This window comes from Crocodylus porosus, unplaced genomic scaffold (genome assembly GCF_001723895.1).
Source record: "Crocodylus porosus isolate Cpor-Errol unplaced genomic scaffold, CroPor_comp1, whole genome shotgun sequence".
Taxonomy (NCBI): Eukaryota; Metazoa; Chordata; order Crocodylia; family Crocodylidae; genus Crocodylus; species Crocodylus porosus.
This window is the reverse complement of record NW_017728947.1, coordinates 98,027,880-98,043,294: the sequence shown is the minus strand read 5'-3', so window position 1 is coordinate 98,043,294 and position 15,415 is coordinate 98,027,880. Positions and strand designations below refer to the sequence as shown.

The window sequence follows — 15,415 nt, the reverse complement described above, 5'->3', positions numbered from 1 at the left end:
TAGGGGTCACTTGACCCCAGTTGTCTTTTCCTGCCTACTGCAGGGGGACTGGACCCAGTGATCTACAAGGTCCCTTCCAGCCCCTAGTAATCTATGAATCTATGAAAGAGGACACATCCACCTCCGGACTGGGGGGAGGGGAGGGGTGTTTGCCCAGAATGTGGGTACCAGGGTGTGCAGCAGCGGGAAGTAGTCAGGGGTGCTGCACAGCACCCATAATATTTCTCCTGAGTGCATGCAGTTTCTTAGTGCTCCCCGGGCACCCCACCCAACAGGGAGCTTGAGGGGGTGGGGGCTTTCAAGGCCAGAGCTTTTATTATTGTGACCAGAGAAAGACACAGTGGCCAAACCAAGGCCAGGTGGTGTTGGGATGCCCAGATTGTTGTTAATGTGGGGATTAATAATTGGGTGGGGGCTGCATAGTGCACATAATATTTCCTCTGAGCACATGCAGCTTCTCAGGGATCAGGAGTTTAGCTGGTGATTGGCAGCAGAGAACAAACCAAATTCAAAACCAGACAGGCAGGCTTGACTAACTGCTAATTGCCACTACTTAAAGATAGGTGTGCCCATCAGCAGCTCATGCAAGCCCCTCACCCTACAAGCCAGCAAACCCCCTCCCCCCACCATTCTACACTTCCCCTCTTACACAGGGAATGTGAAGTAAAAAAATCGAACAAAGCAAGTAGAAACCTTTATTTACCAACCAAATAACCATAATTAAACAAACCACAAAACATCTTTTATAATATAAAATGCTACATTACTACAACATCATTACTACAACAGAGGAATTTCTTTCTACTACCATAACAATACATGATTCGTGGAAAAAATCAATCTAAGCATTTCTACTAAAAGACCTTGGCTCTAAGGTAGATTTTCCAAGCTTGACTGTGAACTGGTGGATGGCAGAGCACAGATCTGTACTGGCCTGAACCACTCCCGGGCAGGAGCAGTGCCAACGACCAGCAGGCATAGAATCATTGCAAGGATCCCAGCCATTATTTTCTGGTCCTCCTGGGTCTGGGAATGCCTCCTGTACTCTGAGCGAGTCCTGTTGTGCTGGATGGCTATGAATCTGCCCATAGCCAGACGGATCTGTCTCATCATCTTGCGCAGCCAATGCTCCCACTCCCTGAGGGCATTCATGATCCTGTCTGTGCATGCATCAGCAGCAGCCTGCCTTGGCAGCCTCTGTGTCCTCAGCAGTGGCATGCAAGTGGAGCTAAAAATCAAGAAATATGGGAAATAGAATGAATTAAGGGTGCTCAGCATTCTAAAAAGATGCACTCTGTGAATTTTGCAAGCAAATAAGAAGCATTCGGCCCAGATGACCAAGAAGGGGTACCTGGCCATGGGTGGTAGCAGGCCCTGAGTGGTTGCAAACGAATGCCCACCCACTTTGGCCACTTATGCTCCTCCCTGCTGTGCATTGTCCTGTACCTCTCTGCACTGCCCACTAACTCCTGGGGTCTTTAAAGCACTGTCCTATGCTATTCCCCCCTTCCCTTTCACCTCACAGCCCAGCCTAATCGCAGCTGTCAGTTCAGGTGATAGGTGACTTAAAAGAGTCCCCAGGGCTTCACATCTCAGGTGTGGTGCTCAAGCTCCATAGTAGTCTATCTTCCTTGGAGGAAGCGGCAGATGACATGACTGAAACCCTAATGCTATCTTCTTTACTGCAGCCCCCACAAGTCACAGCAGTGGTTGGCAATGTCTCAGCAGGTGAGGACCCCCAGAGGCCTCTGTCCCTGTTTGTCCATGGCAATCCATTACTGGCTGAAATTTTCTGTAATGGGGCACATTATGCAGTGGGGTGCCCTTCCTCTGTGCTCTGGCTACATCCCTGTGGAAAGCAGCCCACAGCATCTTTGGACTGCCATCCTATTGTGCCCCTGCTTGCCCATTCTCCTGGCAGCAAGAGAGAAGTGCCAGTTGGCCCACAAACTGCAGATGAACAGGAGCATGACTTCAGGGTCCCCCAGCATGCGCACCAGCTCTTTATTTTGGTGAAGGTCCAATTGGACCTAGGCCTATGCACCCCAGTCCGCTTTGTTCTCCCTGAATGTCAGACATCTTGGATCAATAAGGGGTACCACAGGGAGCTGTGCACTCAATTTATAAGTTTTGATGTGACAGGGCCAAGGGAAATTCATTCCCCTCCCACCCTGATGTTACTGGGCAAAGTTTGGACATCAGACATGCTGGTGCTAGGCAGGGTCAAAGCAGGGAGGGGGTTTCTGCACCAGTGGCAACTCTATATTGTATGGACATACTTGTTCTGGACATCTTTTAGCCCTGCTAGGTCTTTTAGCCCTGTGTATGCTATGGCACAATAACAGGTTACCCAATGAGCCATGTACTGAGAGTTAGGTCCTCAGCGGGTCCACAGACTCCCTGTTGGGGCATGGCACAACAACAGGCTACCCAAGAACCCACCACTCCCAGTGAGACAAGCAGTTCAGACATAGCCAGTGAGGGAATGAATGCTAACAGAAACCACACGCTATTCATAAAGCAGGCACGCTTAATGCTCATGCGGGCTCATAAAACACCACTTGTCAGGTTTATGTAAAACAGGAGAGCGAATTAATGGAGTTACAGGGGCAATCACACCACAGCCAGCTGGAAAAGGATGTTTTAGAGGTGCAAGGTGGAAGGGAGAAGGGGCTCCTCATGGCTGTTGCTGAGCAAAGTTTGGTGATTTTTCCTGGGCATGCAAGAGCTATGCTCTGTGACTGTTGTAAGTTTTGGTGCCAGTCCGTACTGTTCACCAGGGTGAACCTAAAACATTCATTACACACACATACCTGTAAATTGTAGCAACAGTTGGTGGACAAAGGGGTTCACTCCACAAAAATTGTAGTGACGCCCAGTGGACAAAGGGGCTCATCACATGCCATTCAGTGAATTACTATGTACACATAACATACTAATGGCTGCACTGTTCCAAGTTGCGTTGTTGCAAACTAAACTACATCAGGATGGAGATTAGTCTATGAAGATGCAAAATCATTTAAATTGCCAAAAACTCACATATGTCTAAAGTGTGATACCAATAAGTCACAAAAAAGGGCAATTTTCATCATGTGTACAAGTGCCCAGTGAGACTATATAATTAAGGGACTATAGTTAGGGGAACACTGGATCTCCTAGATGAGTACTGCAATCACCTGGCAATTCTGTAGTGGTCGGGCTCTTGCAGTTTTTCATGAACAGTTTATATGTGTCTTGGGTTTTGGTTTGGAATGCAAACAAATGTTGAAACCTCAAAAATTTTTGTGAAATAGGATTCTCGCTTTCTGGCCAACTCTAGATTAAAACATGTTATTCAGAATATAGAAAAACCTGTTGATGGGTGGAAGCTGGAAAGAACTGCATGAGTAAATGGTCTAACAAAAGATATCATATTTACCTAAAGAAACGTATACATCTTAAATGTTTTATAAATGATTATTCATCTGAAAATTCATACAAGATGACTGTTGTTATTTGCTGTTTGTTAGTTTATTTTAACATCCTAGAAAATTGTAGACAGTCACTTGAGGAGCAAAAACAATACCATATGATGGGTTTTCAACCTTTTAAAATAAGCGTACCCCCGGCGGCCAGACATGGAGCGACGGGAGGTGGGGAGGGGAGTGGGGGGCAGGTGATGTGCGGCCAGATGCGGAGCAGTGGCAGCACAGGGTGGTGGGTGGTGGTGCTCCATCCCTGCCTGCGTGTACCCCCTAGGGCCTTCCTAAGTACCCCCTGCCATATGACATAGCGACCAATCGCATACCACAATTAACAAAAAAGTCTAGCTATTAGTAAATAAGTTGTAGGTTAAATTTTGTTCTCATAAATCAATGTGAAGAATTAAGAAAAGAATAAGTCAACAAAAATCATAATTAATTGACAGTTTTCATGAACAGTAAAAACAGCTAAACTGATTTTTTTTTGGACAACCAAACTAAAAAAAGCAGGAAAGTATTGTTTTTGGTCAGCCAAATATTTTGTTTTTTCTCTCAATATGAAAAACAAAAATAATAAATTCTTTCTGGAATTAATGAAAAAGTGTGTTGTGTTATTTTATCCTTTTAAAATATTACATGTGGGTAAATTCTGAAATGAAATAGTGTTCTGCAATGAAAAATTGAAATAGTTCATTTCCAAAATATCAGAAGAAATGTTTTGATTGACTGATTTCAGAATTTTGTTTATTGAAATACCTTGAAAAAGTTGCTGATATTTTTGGTCAACTTAAATCTGCAATATTAGGTGAATACAATATTCAACTGTAATATTCCACAGAGCTCTACTAAACAACAGATAACTCTACCAGTTAGACTAAGCAAATTTTCAAGCCAATGGATGAGAAGTATTTTGCTTATTAAATGCTTAAGCCAGGACTTTGCTGGGGTCTTATGACCCCACCCACCCCCAGTGCTCCTTCCTGCCCATGGCAGCGGGTCGGACTAGATGATCTGTCTAGATCCCTTCCGACTCAGTGATTCTATGCTTCAGGTAACTTATTTATTATAATATTCTTAATCAGATGTTGGATTTTATAAAACATGTTGGATATAGCCAGCCACTTGTGATCTCTAACTTGGTGCTAAATTATGCATCTCTAGACCATATTGAGTTCCCAAGCCAATGGTTCAAATTTTAGACAGACTGAAAAATATAACATGAAATGGAACAATAGTAATTATCATTAGTCAGTAATGAAGAAAATGTGAGATGATCTGCACCTTCTAAACAGTGTAGGAGGTAAGTCAAAGTTTAGAAACATTTCACTGATATGCCCATTAGTGGATGTATAACTCAGTCTAACCACTCATGAGCTGACATTGCAGTTTTCTACTGCAGGAATAAAAAATATGCCTGCAGTAGAAAATGATACTGAGTGGCACGATTAATTTACAGTTCTGCATCAAAACAGAAGTTGATATTAATCCCATCCTATGATACTTTTCCTTGGCTTTAAAAAGAATCAAGCGCACAAACCAGTGATACCCTTGAGTATCTTTAAACTGGCTCAAAAGCATGGATTTAAGGTTGCCTTCTTTTCCAAAAGCCAAGTTGAATTTACCAATAGCAGTATGTTCACCAGAGTGGGTATAAAAGAAGGTATTATAACAGATGTATCCTGATTTAGTATTAAAATGAAAGCATAGTTTTAAAGCCAATATACAGAAATGGCTTATTAAACTGAGTGGACAATACATCAGCTGGAAAGATTAAATAAAGCCCAAGCTCTCCTTCCCTTCAGGTCCCTTTTCTGAAGAGCCGCTTTATTCACAAACAGAAGAATCCAGAACAGCAACAAAGTAACGCAGAACACATGGGCTGAGTACAGACACTCAGAAAGCCCAAGGCTGGGTTGATTCAATCTTTGCAGGTTAAACCGCCTAGATTGAACTGATAAGAAAGTGAACTGAAATTCACTTTGCAAACCTGAAAGGCAGCCAGACCCCATACCAGGAGGCTGGGGGTGTTAGAGCACACCTCCCAGCCTGCCGGTCGCTACAGAGAGCCGGGAGATGGGCAATTCCCCCAGCCATGCTCCCTCTTCAGCCTCCAGCCAGCTGAGGAGCGGGGCGTGTGGGGAATAAAGCCCCAGCTGAGAGCTTCCCCACAGCTGGGAGCCAGGGTGATCACCTGGCCCTGGTCCCTTTTTGGCCAGCAGGCTGGCTGAGGAGGGAGTGGGAGGTAAAATGGCCCTCTGTGTGGGCTTCCCCTGGTGCCAGGCACAGCTTGTCTGGGGGACCAGAGCCAGGTCCCCCCCACCGCCTCACACTTCCTCCTCATCTAGCCTGCCAGCCTGGGAGAAGGCATGGCCACGTGACTGCCATGGCTCCCAGCTGTGAGGAAGCCCAAAGTGGGGGCTTTACTCCCCCCCCATCTCCCCTCCCCAGCCAGCGGGCCCATCGGAAGAGGGAATGTGGTGGGGAAATGACCCCCCTCTGCCTAGCTCTGGATCCCCAGCCAGACTGTGCCTGGCACACCGTGGGGGGAGCCTGAAGTGGGGGCTTTACTTCCCCAACCTGAGCCAGGAACTGGGACCCAGGGCAATCACCTGGCCATGCCCCCTCCTTGGCCGGTACGCAGGCTGTGGTGGGAGTTTGGGGGGAAAAACAACCGCCCTCTCCTTCCCCGTCCCCCTAGTCCAGACCCCCAGCTGGGCTGTGCCCGGTGGTGGGGGTGGTGCATGGAGCCCACAGTGGGGTCTTTTCTCCTTCCGACCTGAGCTGGGAGCTGGGGCGATCACCCAGCCATACCACTTCAGGCTGGCTGGAAGTGGGGGCGAACACCGCCCCAGCTCAGGACCTCCAGCTGGGCTGTGCCCACAGTTTTACTCCCCCTACCCTAGCTGAGAGCTGGGCCAATTCCCCCAATAGAGGAGGTGGCAGGGCCAGGGGAATCCTCCAGGCTCTGTTGGGCTCCGGGCTGCTGGGCATCTTACAGCTGGGGTCAGGGCTGCCCTGCTCTGCTGGAGCAGAGAGCACAGCCCAGGGCTGCCCAGCATCCTGGGATGCTGGAGGACTGTGAGTTAAGTTGAATTGGGACAGGATCTGGGATAGAAGTTCCATAAACCAGTTTGGCCTAAATCAGTTTAGTCTGGTTGACTTTTATTAGTAGATGTTTTGGATGGAGAATCCAGAAAAAGATGACAAAGCTGAGATGGAAATACAAAGCACCCGAGCGAGGGACTAACAATTGAGGGATGGGGGAGAGGAGGGGAATGCGACTAGGTTACAAACGATACAATGTTAGCCCGGGAGTGGGGGGATGTGGAAGGGGGAAGGGGAGGGGGGGAGTTGCGACACTGAGAGAGAAAGGAGATAGATACACACATACCCATTACAGTGGTCCGCAATGTTGGAGGGAGTGGCTCAGAGAAAGCGTCTCAGTCCATAAAGTCTGATTGCGGGGGTCCTCTTCGGGTGGGTGGAGTCATCCGTGGGGGCGAAATCCTCTCGATGTGAAGCAAAGCGGGGGGGTGGTTCAGGCGGCGGTGTCCTCCGGGCCTGGTCCGGCGGCGGTTCATCTGGAGGGGTCAGCGTACTGGCGGTGGCCTGATGTGGTTTCAGCCATTTTGAAAGTGGTTTAAGTGCACTAAACTTGTTTTGTTACAGGTTTAAACCAGTTCTTGATCACTTAAACCAGTTTATGTGTAACTTCTGTCCCTAGTCTTGGGGACTGTCAAGGGAGGTCTTTTCAGCTTCCAGCAATATGTGAAGGGGAAAAGAACTGACTTTCTTTCTGGGCAGTTTCTCATACAACAGCACCCCCCACCCTTTTTTTTTTAGCCCTACCACAGGTCACTCATATGTTGAGCGAGGAATGTGAGTCTACTTTTTACCTTTTGTAGGCTGGAATTTACAGAACACCTGTATGTGCTCAGTTGATTTAGTTAGTTAGTTTGTTGTCTTACAAATACTTTCGTAACTTAATACATCTTCAGCTTTTGTCTGAAGGGTATGCGGTATTATCTTATATTTGAATATTTGGCATCTGACATACACAATTTGATTAAACAATTATTGTAAAATAAAAAAATCTATGAGTTTGCATGAGCTTCAGAAAAAGAGGTATAGTAAAATCCCTGTAATTCATTTCCTTTTAGAAAAGACAATATACAACTAACAGAGAGAATACACAGAATTTGTAAAGAGCAGTGACGAGAAACTCAGGAAAGTACCTGCTTTGGGTTTCTCTGGGTTGGTTCTCTATCCACTGACAGTTTAGTAGAAGGACTCTACTTCTTGTGAATAGCCGAAGAAGGAGAAATAAAGCCAGTAATTTGCTTAGATTTTAGTATGGTTATAAATTTCTCAAACAAATATTTCCCACTCTGAAGTAGACAACTTGCTCCCTTCCCCCCCAGATTCACCAAACACTTTTGGGCTAATTTTGATTTCTGTTTGAAATTGTATGCATGTGTTTGAAGAACTGGTAGCACAGTATGTTCTCTGCATCCATGTGCTGTGAATCTGGCTGACAACAGCCTTGGTCTGTATTCCTTTCCTGATTGTCCCTCATCACAAATGCTAAGTGATGCTATCAAATAACTTTAAACTTTTTCTTTGCTTTGCATTGTATGTTTCCAGAATGTTCTCAACCTATAGCTCAGCACCCTTGGAAGAATACATACCCCTTAAATTTTATTCACTGCTGAAAAGATTGGTATCAGGCAAAACAGATTTACTTAAAAAATACACTCTGCACTATCTGCAAATGTTTATTCTTAGGAACTATTTCCAATATCAGCTATTTGGAAATAACAAAGAACATTGGCATGGAAAATGCCAGCGACATATGCATCTGGACTTTGAGAGCTTTAAAATATTTTTCAACAGAAAACACTATAAAGTTTAGTACTTGAAGTTAGCTGCTTCACTGTAAAAACACGTATTTGAATACTGCAATGGCTTGCATACCATCCAGGAGAAACTATCCAATATAAAATTGAGGTATTAAATAAATATACTTTGAAACAGATCTACCAGGGAATTACACAGTGGCCAACCATTCAGCAAGAGGAGCCAGGGGAAAGAATTGCCAACGTATAAATGATCTATAGACTAACCAAAATTCCTTGGAAAAGCTGTGAAGATATGCCCCAAGATCATGGACTAACCCCTGTGGCTGTCCTCATTGCATTTAATGTACCACCTTGAGTGGGTTGGGCAAGAAGGTAGCATTAAGCCACCTGTCCACTTCCCTTACCCTTAGCCCTGTTTTCAGTATAATTTATAGCAGCCCACAGACTACTTCATGTGAGATGAAGAGGATTGCCTTAGCTAGTTGCTCAGCCCATCCATGAATGTCTCCAATGCCCAGAATGGGTAACACAGAGCACATTACATTGGTTTACATCATGTCAGAAAGTCCTTGTGTCAAAGTCATCAGAAGAACAGAGTAAATGAGACTGGGTCCTGGATCTTGCATGTCCCTAATACCTGGCCAGGTTCAGAGATGAAGTGTGTGGTAGGTGGAAGGGAATTGAAAATATGTCTGTTGTATTCAGTTTTGGGTGACAGACAGGGACTGAACCATGGGCTTGAGGGGAGAAACAAGAAAGATCTGACAGCCTGTGTGCTGGAAACACACTTAAACTCCATGGACCAGATTGCATAATCATTACTCACCAAAATTAAATGGGATGAAACTGAGAAAGTGCTCACCAGTGTAATTGTGTAATCTGGCCACCAGAAGCTAAGAATTCTTGCTCAAGTCCATAGTAACTAGAAGATTTACCAAATCCATAGTTTTAGCTAAAAGTTATCTAAAAGTTTATCTAAAAGTTTTATCTAGTGTAACATATATTATGTAATGGTGACTGCTATAGTGAAGATGATTTTAACAGCTGAGTGTTAAAGGAGTAACCACTGCAGGCAATTTTCAAAGACTTCTGAGGGGGCAAACAGAAGGTATGAAGCAGAAGGTATGAGTTATAAAGGGGTGCCAGAGATGCTGTCATGACCTTCTCCTCTGCCAGGGGGATATTTGCAAAGGCAGAAGAGAAGGCAGGAGCCCAACCCCTTTCAAAAGAGAACAAGAACCAGTACTTAGTTACCATTTGTGCTTTTGAAAATCTACCCCGTGGAAAAGACTTCAGGGTTGGGGTGTATCAGGCATGGTTGACTTAAAGCTACAGATGCTGAACAAAGTGAGACCCCTGAGCAAGTGGAATGAACAGTACATGGAGGGAAGTCTGCCAGGTGTACGAAGGTGATGAAATCCATAGTGGAACTGAAGGGAGAGGACTGGCAATATCAGTGAGGAGAGACTTTAAGTGGAGAGTAATTTTTTACACGCTAAATTCAAATAGATAAATATTTTCCACAGTAGCATAACTGGGGGGGAGAAGGGAGGAGGGATGATAATTTGGCAGCAGCCTCAGCTGCCCACTTAGTTGGGGTGGGGGGTGCAAAATAGCAGGTGCCACGCCTGTTTGCTGGCCATACTTCTGCTGCTGGCAACCCAGCAGCCACCACTGCCCCATGTGCTACTGCTGCCCAAGGCTCAAAGCTGCCCTGCTTTACCTCTCTGGTTTTCCACTGTTCATTGTGGGAAAATGGAGATTTTGAACTGTGACAAAAGATGAAGTAGTGCAATAACTGATATTTGGAACATGATTACAACTAGTATAAATCTGAACTATGAAGTGTCCATAATGATAATCCAGTGTCAAGTTCATGGGAGAATTGAATCCAGACCTTTGTTTTCTTGCATTTGTGTACAGAGATGAACACTCTACTAACTGCACTTAGTAAATAATAAATAAGTAATAATAATGATCATCTCCCTTGTGGCTGGAAGCAAGCACGGCAGAAATTAGAGTAGGAACTGTGTGCAAGTGTTTGAATGTGTCATTTCCAAATTTGTACCTGGGATATAGTGTACTGTTCAACTGGTTTTACTTTCTCTCTTCTTCCAGATTATTGAAAATGTTCTGGAATATTCATCATAAAATAGAGTAGTTCTTAATGAAAACAAACTTGAAAGCTTTATTTCTGCATGTATTTTGCAAAATGCATCAAAATACACCAGATTGCAATGTTACATTTTAATGACTAGAATCGTGTCCTGATGCACCCCATAGACTACACCACAGCTTCCTTCCTCTTTCCCCCCTACTTCAGTGTACATCTCTGAGTGCGGCTATGTTAAAATAATTAACTGATTGACAGGAACACCTAATCTCCAATAAGAACTTTCTCTGTTTGATATATCTTTGCTGCCTTTTGACTTCTGTTTTTCATGCACTTTGGAGAGAAGGGCTAGATAAGGTAATAAAATTTATTTTTAAAATAAGGCATTTCTTAATGCACTGTACCAACTGGAAACACTTCTGACACAGTGAGCTTTTTAGAAGTGAAGCATGTTGTTCTAATCTGATCTAAACAAGTCTCCCTGAGAAACCTCAGTGGGATAGAAGCTTATGATTCATTTTGAGTGGAGGATGTAATAAGATCAGATAACTTTGATTTGTGCAAAGGGAAAGTGTGATCTCTTTCAGGGATTCCGGGCATTCACAGCAAATTTCTTTTCTCCTGCTGATTAAAGAGAAAGTGATAAAGGCTCTGCCTTCTGGTTAGAAGCAGGAATGCAATTTTAAAACCGATTTATTAAAAAAAAAAGAACAAGCTTAACCTCTGATAGCTTTTGACCAGTCTGGTAGGAGCCAATACCGTTATCTATTAGAAGCCACTTAAGGACAACAGCCACTTCCTTGAATACATTTTGTCCAAGCAGAAGTCCTTTTGCAAGTGAGAAAGAGCTGAAAGAGCTTCATGACTCCCCCAAGCTATAGCCTAGACAGGCTACAAACATATGGGACATAGGAAAGTGAGAAAGCAAAGGGCAGCTGTGTTGTAAAGTTAAACCTTAAATCTAGAAAGAGTTCTAAACGTTAATGCCTCAGGGCAACCTCAACAAACTTGATATCATTGCTGAACAAGGTAACAAAGAGCCGAGTTAGGTAGTACAGTGCTGACCAGGACAAACAGGTCTGTTCTAAGGCTAAGCACAGCTTGCCCCCTATCCCAGCTAATTGTGTGTAGAGGCTGTTGGAACCTGAGTTTAAATATGACCTCCTGGCATAATGCTGATCATGTTTTTTCTTTGTTTTACATTGAATGAGTTTCTAGCATTGAGCCAGCTGATCATATTTAATTACTGATGGTTAGCAGAACAGGACTTGCCAGGGGCTACAGCAGCTGCATCCTTGTGATCAGCATCATATCATTTCATATGTTTCTTTATAGAATGATGGACTTGGATGAGACCTTAAAGAACATATAGTTCCATCTCCTTACAAAAAAGCATGATGTATGCTCACCGAATCATAGAAAATGAGGGTGGAAAGGGTCATCTAGTCCAACCCCCTGCTTAAGGCAGGACCAGCCCCAACTAGATCATCTCAGCCAAAACTTTGCCTAGCCAGGGTTTGAAAACCCCCAAGGATGGAGCTTCCACCATCTCTCTGGGCATGGGCAACTGGTGCCTCCTGATTCAGGGGGGGCACTTGCCCCCCCCAGTAGCCAGTCAGTGACTGGGGGGGAGAGTCCCCCTACGGTCAATTGTGCCAACTGGGGAGGGGGGGAGTTCCCCCCCCCGCTGGTTATGTGCACTGACCGGGAAGTGCCAGCAGTGTGCCCAGAAGAGCCAGGGGCGCCTCTCCTGGTGCCCCCACGCCCCGGCTGGCACTTCAGGAGGGCACCAGCAATCCTGCCTGCCCCCCCTGCCTATTGCCTAAGCAGGGAATGCTGGCTGTCACAGGGTGCACCAGCACTCTTAGAGGGTGCACGTGCACCCCCATGCACCCCTACACATTGCCACTGTCTCTGGGTAACCTGTTCCAGTGTTTTACTACCCTCCTAGTGAGAACATACTTCTTAATATCTAACCTAAACTTCCCTTTCTTCAACTTGAGACTGTTGCCCCTTGTTCTGTCATCTGCCACTCCTAAGCCTTCACAGAGAGATGGCTATCTAGTGCCTCTTCTTAAAAACCTCCAGTGAAGGAAATGCCACAGTATTCTTTGTTCTGTTGTCCTACAATTGTCTTCACACACAGTAAAGTTTTTCTCATGGAGATGAGCTCATTGAAAGCTCTGGTGCTGTGCAGGGTAGCTGTAGCAGAATTAATTTGTAACCAGGAAAGGGAGCCCACTGGGGAACACTCAGGGTGCAGTCCATTCTCTGACTGTTTCTCGGGAGAAGACTGGTTATTCCACCTATTCGTGGTGAGGGGGGAAATAAGTCAATTGCTGATCTGGTTCCTCCCAAGTTAGGAACAATAGATAAATATTAGGAAGAACTTTCTAACTATGAAGGTGAACAAGCGCTGGAATAAGTAACCTAAATAAGTTGTGGCATTCTGCCAGTGGACATTTAAATGCTTTTTAGGAATGGTTTAGACAGGCATGTATCCCGTTTTCAACAGGGATTTGGGAAAGGTCCTTTCTAGCTGAGTTCCCTTAATCAAAGAAAGATAGAGTCCCTCTGGTGAAGATTTTTATGCAAGCAGCAGCTTAAATCTTGCAAGAGGAAAGGGTAACAACTGAAGTGCTAAGAAAGAGGAAAAGATTGACATAGTATCATAGCACTTAGGGTCAGAAGGGACCAAAACAGATCATCAGGTCCAACCCCCTGCCTCGGGCAGGAATGGGTACCAGGGTCATATCACCCCAGACATATTTTGGTTTGAGTTCATAAAAAAGAGAGAGGTGCCAGTATTATACTTAAATGGTTTAAACACATCCAGGGCAGACTAAAAGTCATCAGAAATGACCCAGTCCCTAAAATTAATTTTTTATTTTGGACTGTAGTATCAGGTGATGAATAAAATGTGCATCTCTAATTGTGCTGTTTGTATCCAAATTTGGCACCTAGATCAGAAGACAGAGGGCTACCCTACAGGGACCTGGGAATTCAGGAGTTTTTTCCCTCCTGCCCCAAGGGCCAGGGCTGCAGAGCCCTCAGGTTGATCTTCACTCCCTTGACCGTGGAAAGCAAATTATTCTTGGAAAGTGATGTGGGAACTTTACCTGCTGCTTGGCGATTGGAAGCAGTTACCCCATAATGTTTATTTCATACCCTCCAACCAACAAGTACCAAACAATGGTCTTATCTCTGTGTCACTACAGATGCTTGTGACAACAAATTGCTCCAGCTCAGAGCTGGAGCCTCCGTGGAGGCGGGAGGTGGCGGAGGCAGGAGCAGGCAGGGAGGTCACATAAATGAATGGTGGCAGGATGAGAGGACTGGAACAAGCTGCAAAGTGGGCAGGCTGGATACCCGAGAGGGCAACACCTGGATCACAGCGCCCCATGCAGAGGCGCTGAGCTCCCCCTGACCTGTGGCCTCAGGTGCACATTGGACTATTTTGTCGTGGCAGACGTAGGGCGGGAACTAGAGGCCGTCCGCCTCCAGCCAAAAGCGCTCCCGAAAGGAGCGTCAACATACTCCGGAACAAGTAGCTGGGTAGTAGGTCGGGCTGCCGCTGTGCCAAGCAACGTGCCCGTCTTCTGCCGGGGGCTCTTTTCTGAGGCGGCCCGACGGGGAAATCCTCGTCAGTGTGGGATGGGCACCGCCGCCCTCTCGTCCGGGCTCGGGCTGCGCGGAGACGCGCGCGACGGGAGCAGCCGCCCCCCTCCCCAGCGGCGCGCGCGGTCCGGCCGCCGCCCCCCGCCCATGCGCGGGGCCGCGGAGAGGCGTTTGCTCTTCCCAGGCGGCAGGTTTCGTTTCCCACTCCCTTACCTGGAGGGCTCGCTCCGCCCGCGCCTGCCCCGGGAGCCACGGGCTGGTCCCCGCAGGGCCCCGCTCCCCGCCGCGGGCTCCCTCCAAGCGCCCGCCCCGGCCGGGCACGTGCCGAAGGGCCCGGGCTCCCCCCGGGGCCCCGCGGCCGGGCAGCGCGCAGGGAGGCGCACGCGAGAGGCAGCGCAGACCGGGGTTTCCTCCTCCTTTATTACTAATCATATAAAAATTCATAATAATAATAATATTAATAATAATAATAATAATAACAAAACCAAGACCGAACAACTCTCGTACCGAAAAGAACCTCCCCCCCCCCGCATAAATAGGCAGCTCAGTCCAGCCCGGGCTCCGGGCAGCGCTAGCGTTTGACAACATCAGACCCGATTTCCTGGCCCCGGAGAAACCATTTCCAAATCGGTCGTCACCAAGAAACGCTAGAGGCGTCCCCGCGGGCGGGGCGGGGCGGGGCGGGGCGGGCGCCGCCCGCTTACACCTGGATGACCACGGCGCTGGGGCTCCGCAGCCGGGTCTTGTACTGGTCGAGCCAGCTGCGCAGCTCCGAGATCTTGTAGCCCTCGGGCCCGCGGCCGCCCTGGTACATGACGCGCTCCTCCTGGACGATGTACAGCCGCTCGAAGTAGGCTCCGTAGGCGGCGCTGGAGGCGTTGTCCATGGTGTCCACCGCGAGCGGGCACCCGGGGGCGCCTTCCCGCATGAGCTGCGCCGCCCGCAGCCGGTCCTGCAGGCACTGATGCTTGGGGATCTTGTAGGCGGCGTCCGAGCTGACCCAGCCGTCGGAGGGGTGCGCCTCCTCGATGTACACCAGCAGGAAGTCGGCGATGTCCAGGAAGTGCGCGGCCAGGCGCTGGAAGGCGCGCAGGCGGGCCATGAAGGGCGGTCAGGTGCAGCTGCCGAAGTTGAGCACGAGCGGCCGCTTGCCGCGGGCGAAGTCCAGGAGGCGCAGCCGCTTCTGCCCGTCCAGCTGGATGACCTCGGGGTTGGGCGCCCGCGCGCCCACGTGCGCCGCCTTGAACAAGTCCAGCTTGTGGCCGTGCCACACGGCCTTCAGCGACTCCCGCGTGAACAGGCGGTTCGAGTCGGACACGCACAGCGGCGGGTCGTCGGGGGGCGGCTCCCCCGCCGCCGCCGCC

At 47.4% G+C, this 15,415-nt stretch overlaps 1 protein-coding gene across 1 annotated transcript; it reads right to left on the bottom strand.

The window, feature by feature from the left end:
• Window positions 1-14,453: 14,453 nt before the first annotated feature.
• Window positions 14,454-15,414, bottom strand: DIO3 (iodothyronine deiodinase 3; the record flags this gene model as incomplete). Its single annotated transcript, XM_019551153.1, has 1 exon — window positions 14,454-15,414. A coding segment is annotated over one exon (663 nt), but the record flags the coding sequence as incomplete, so codon positions are not given.
• Window position 15,415: the final 1 nt, after the last annotated feature.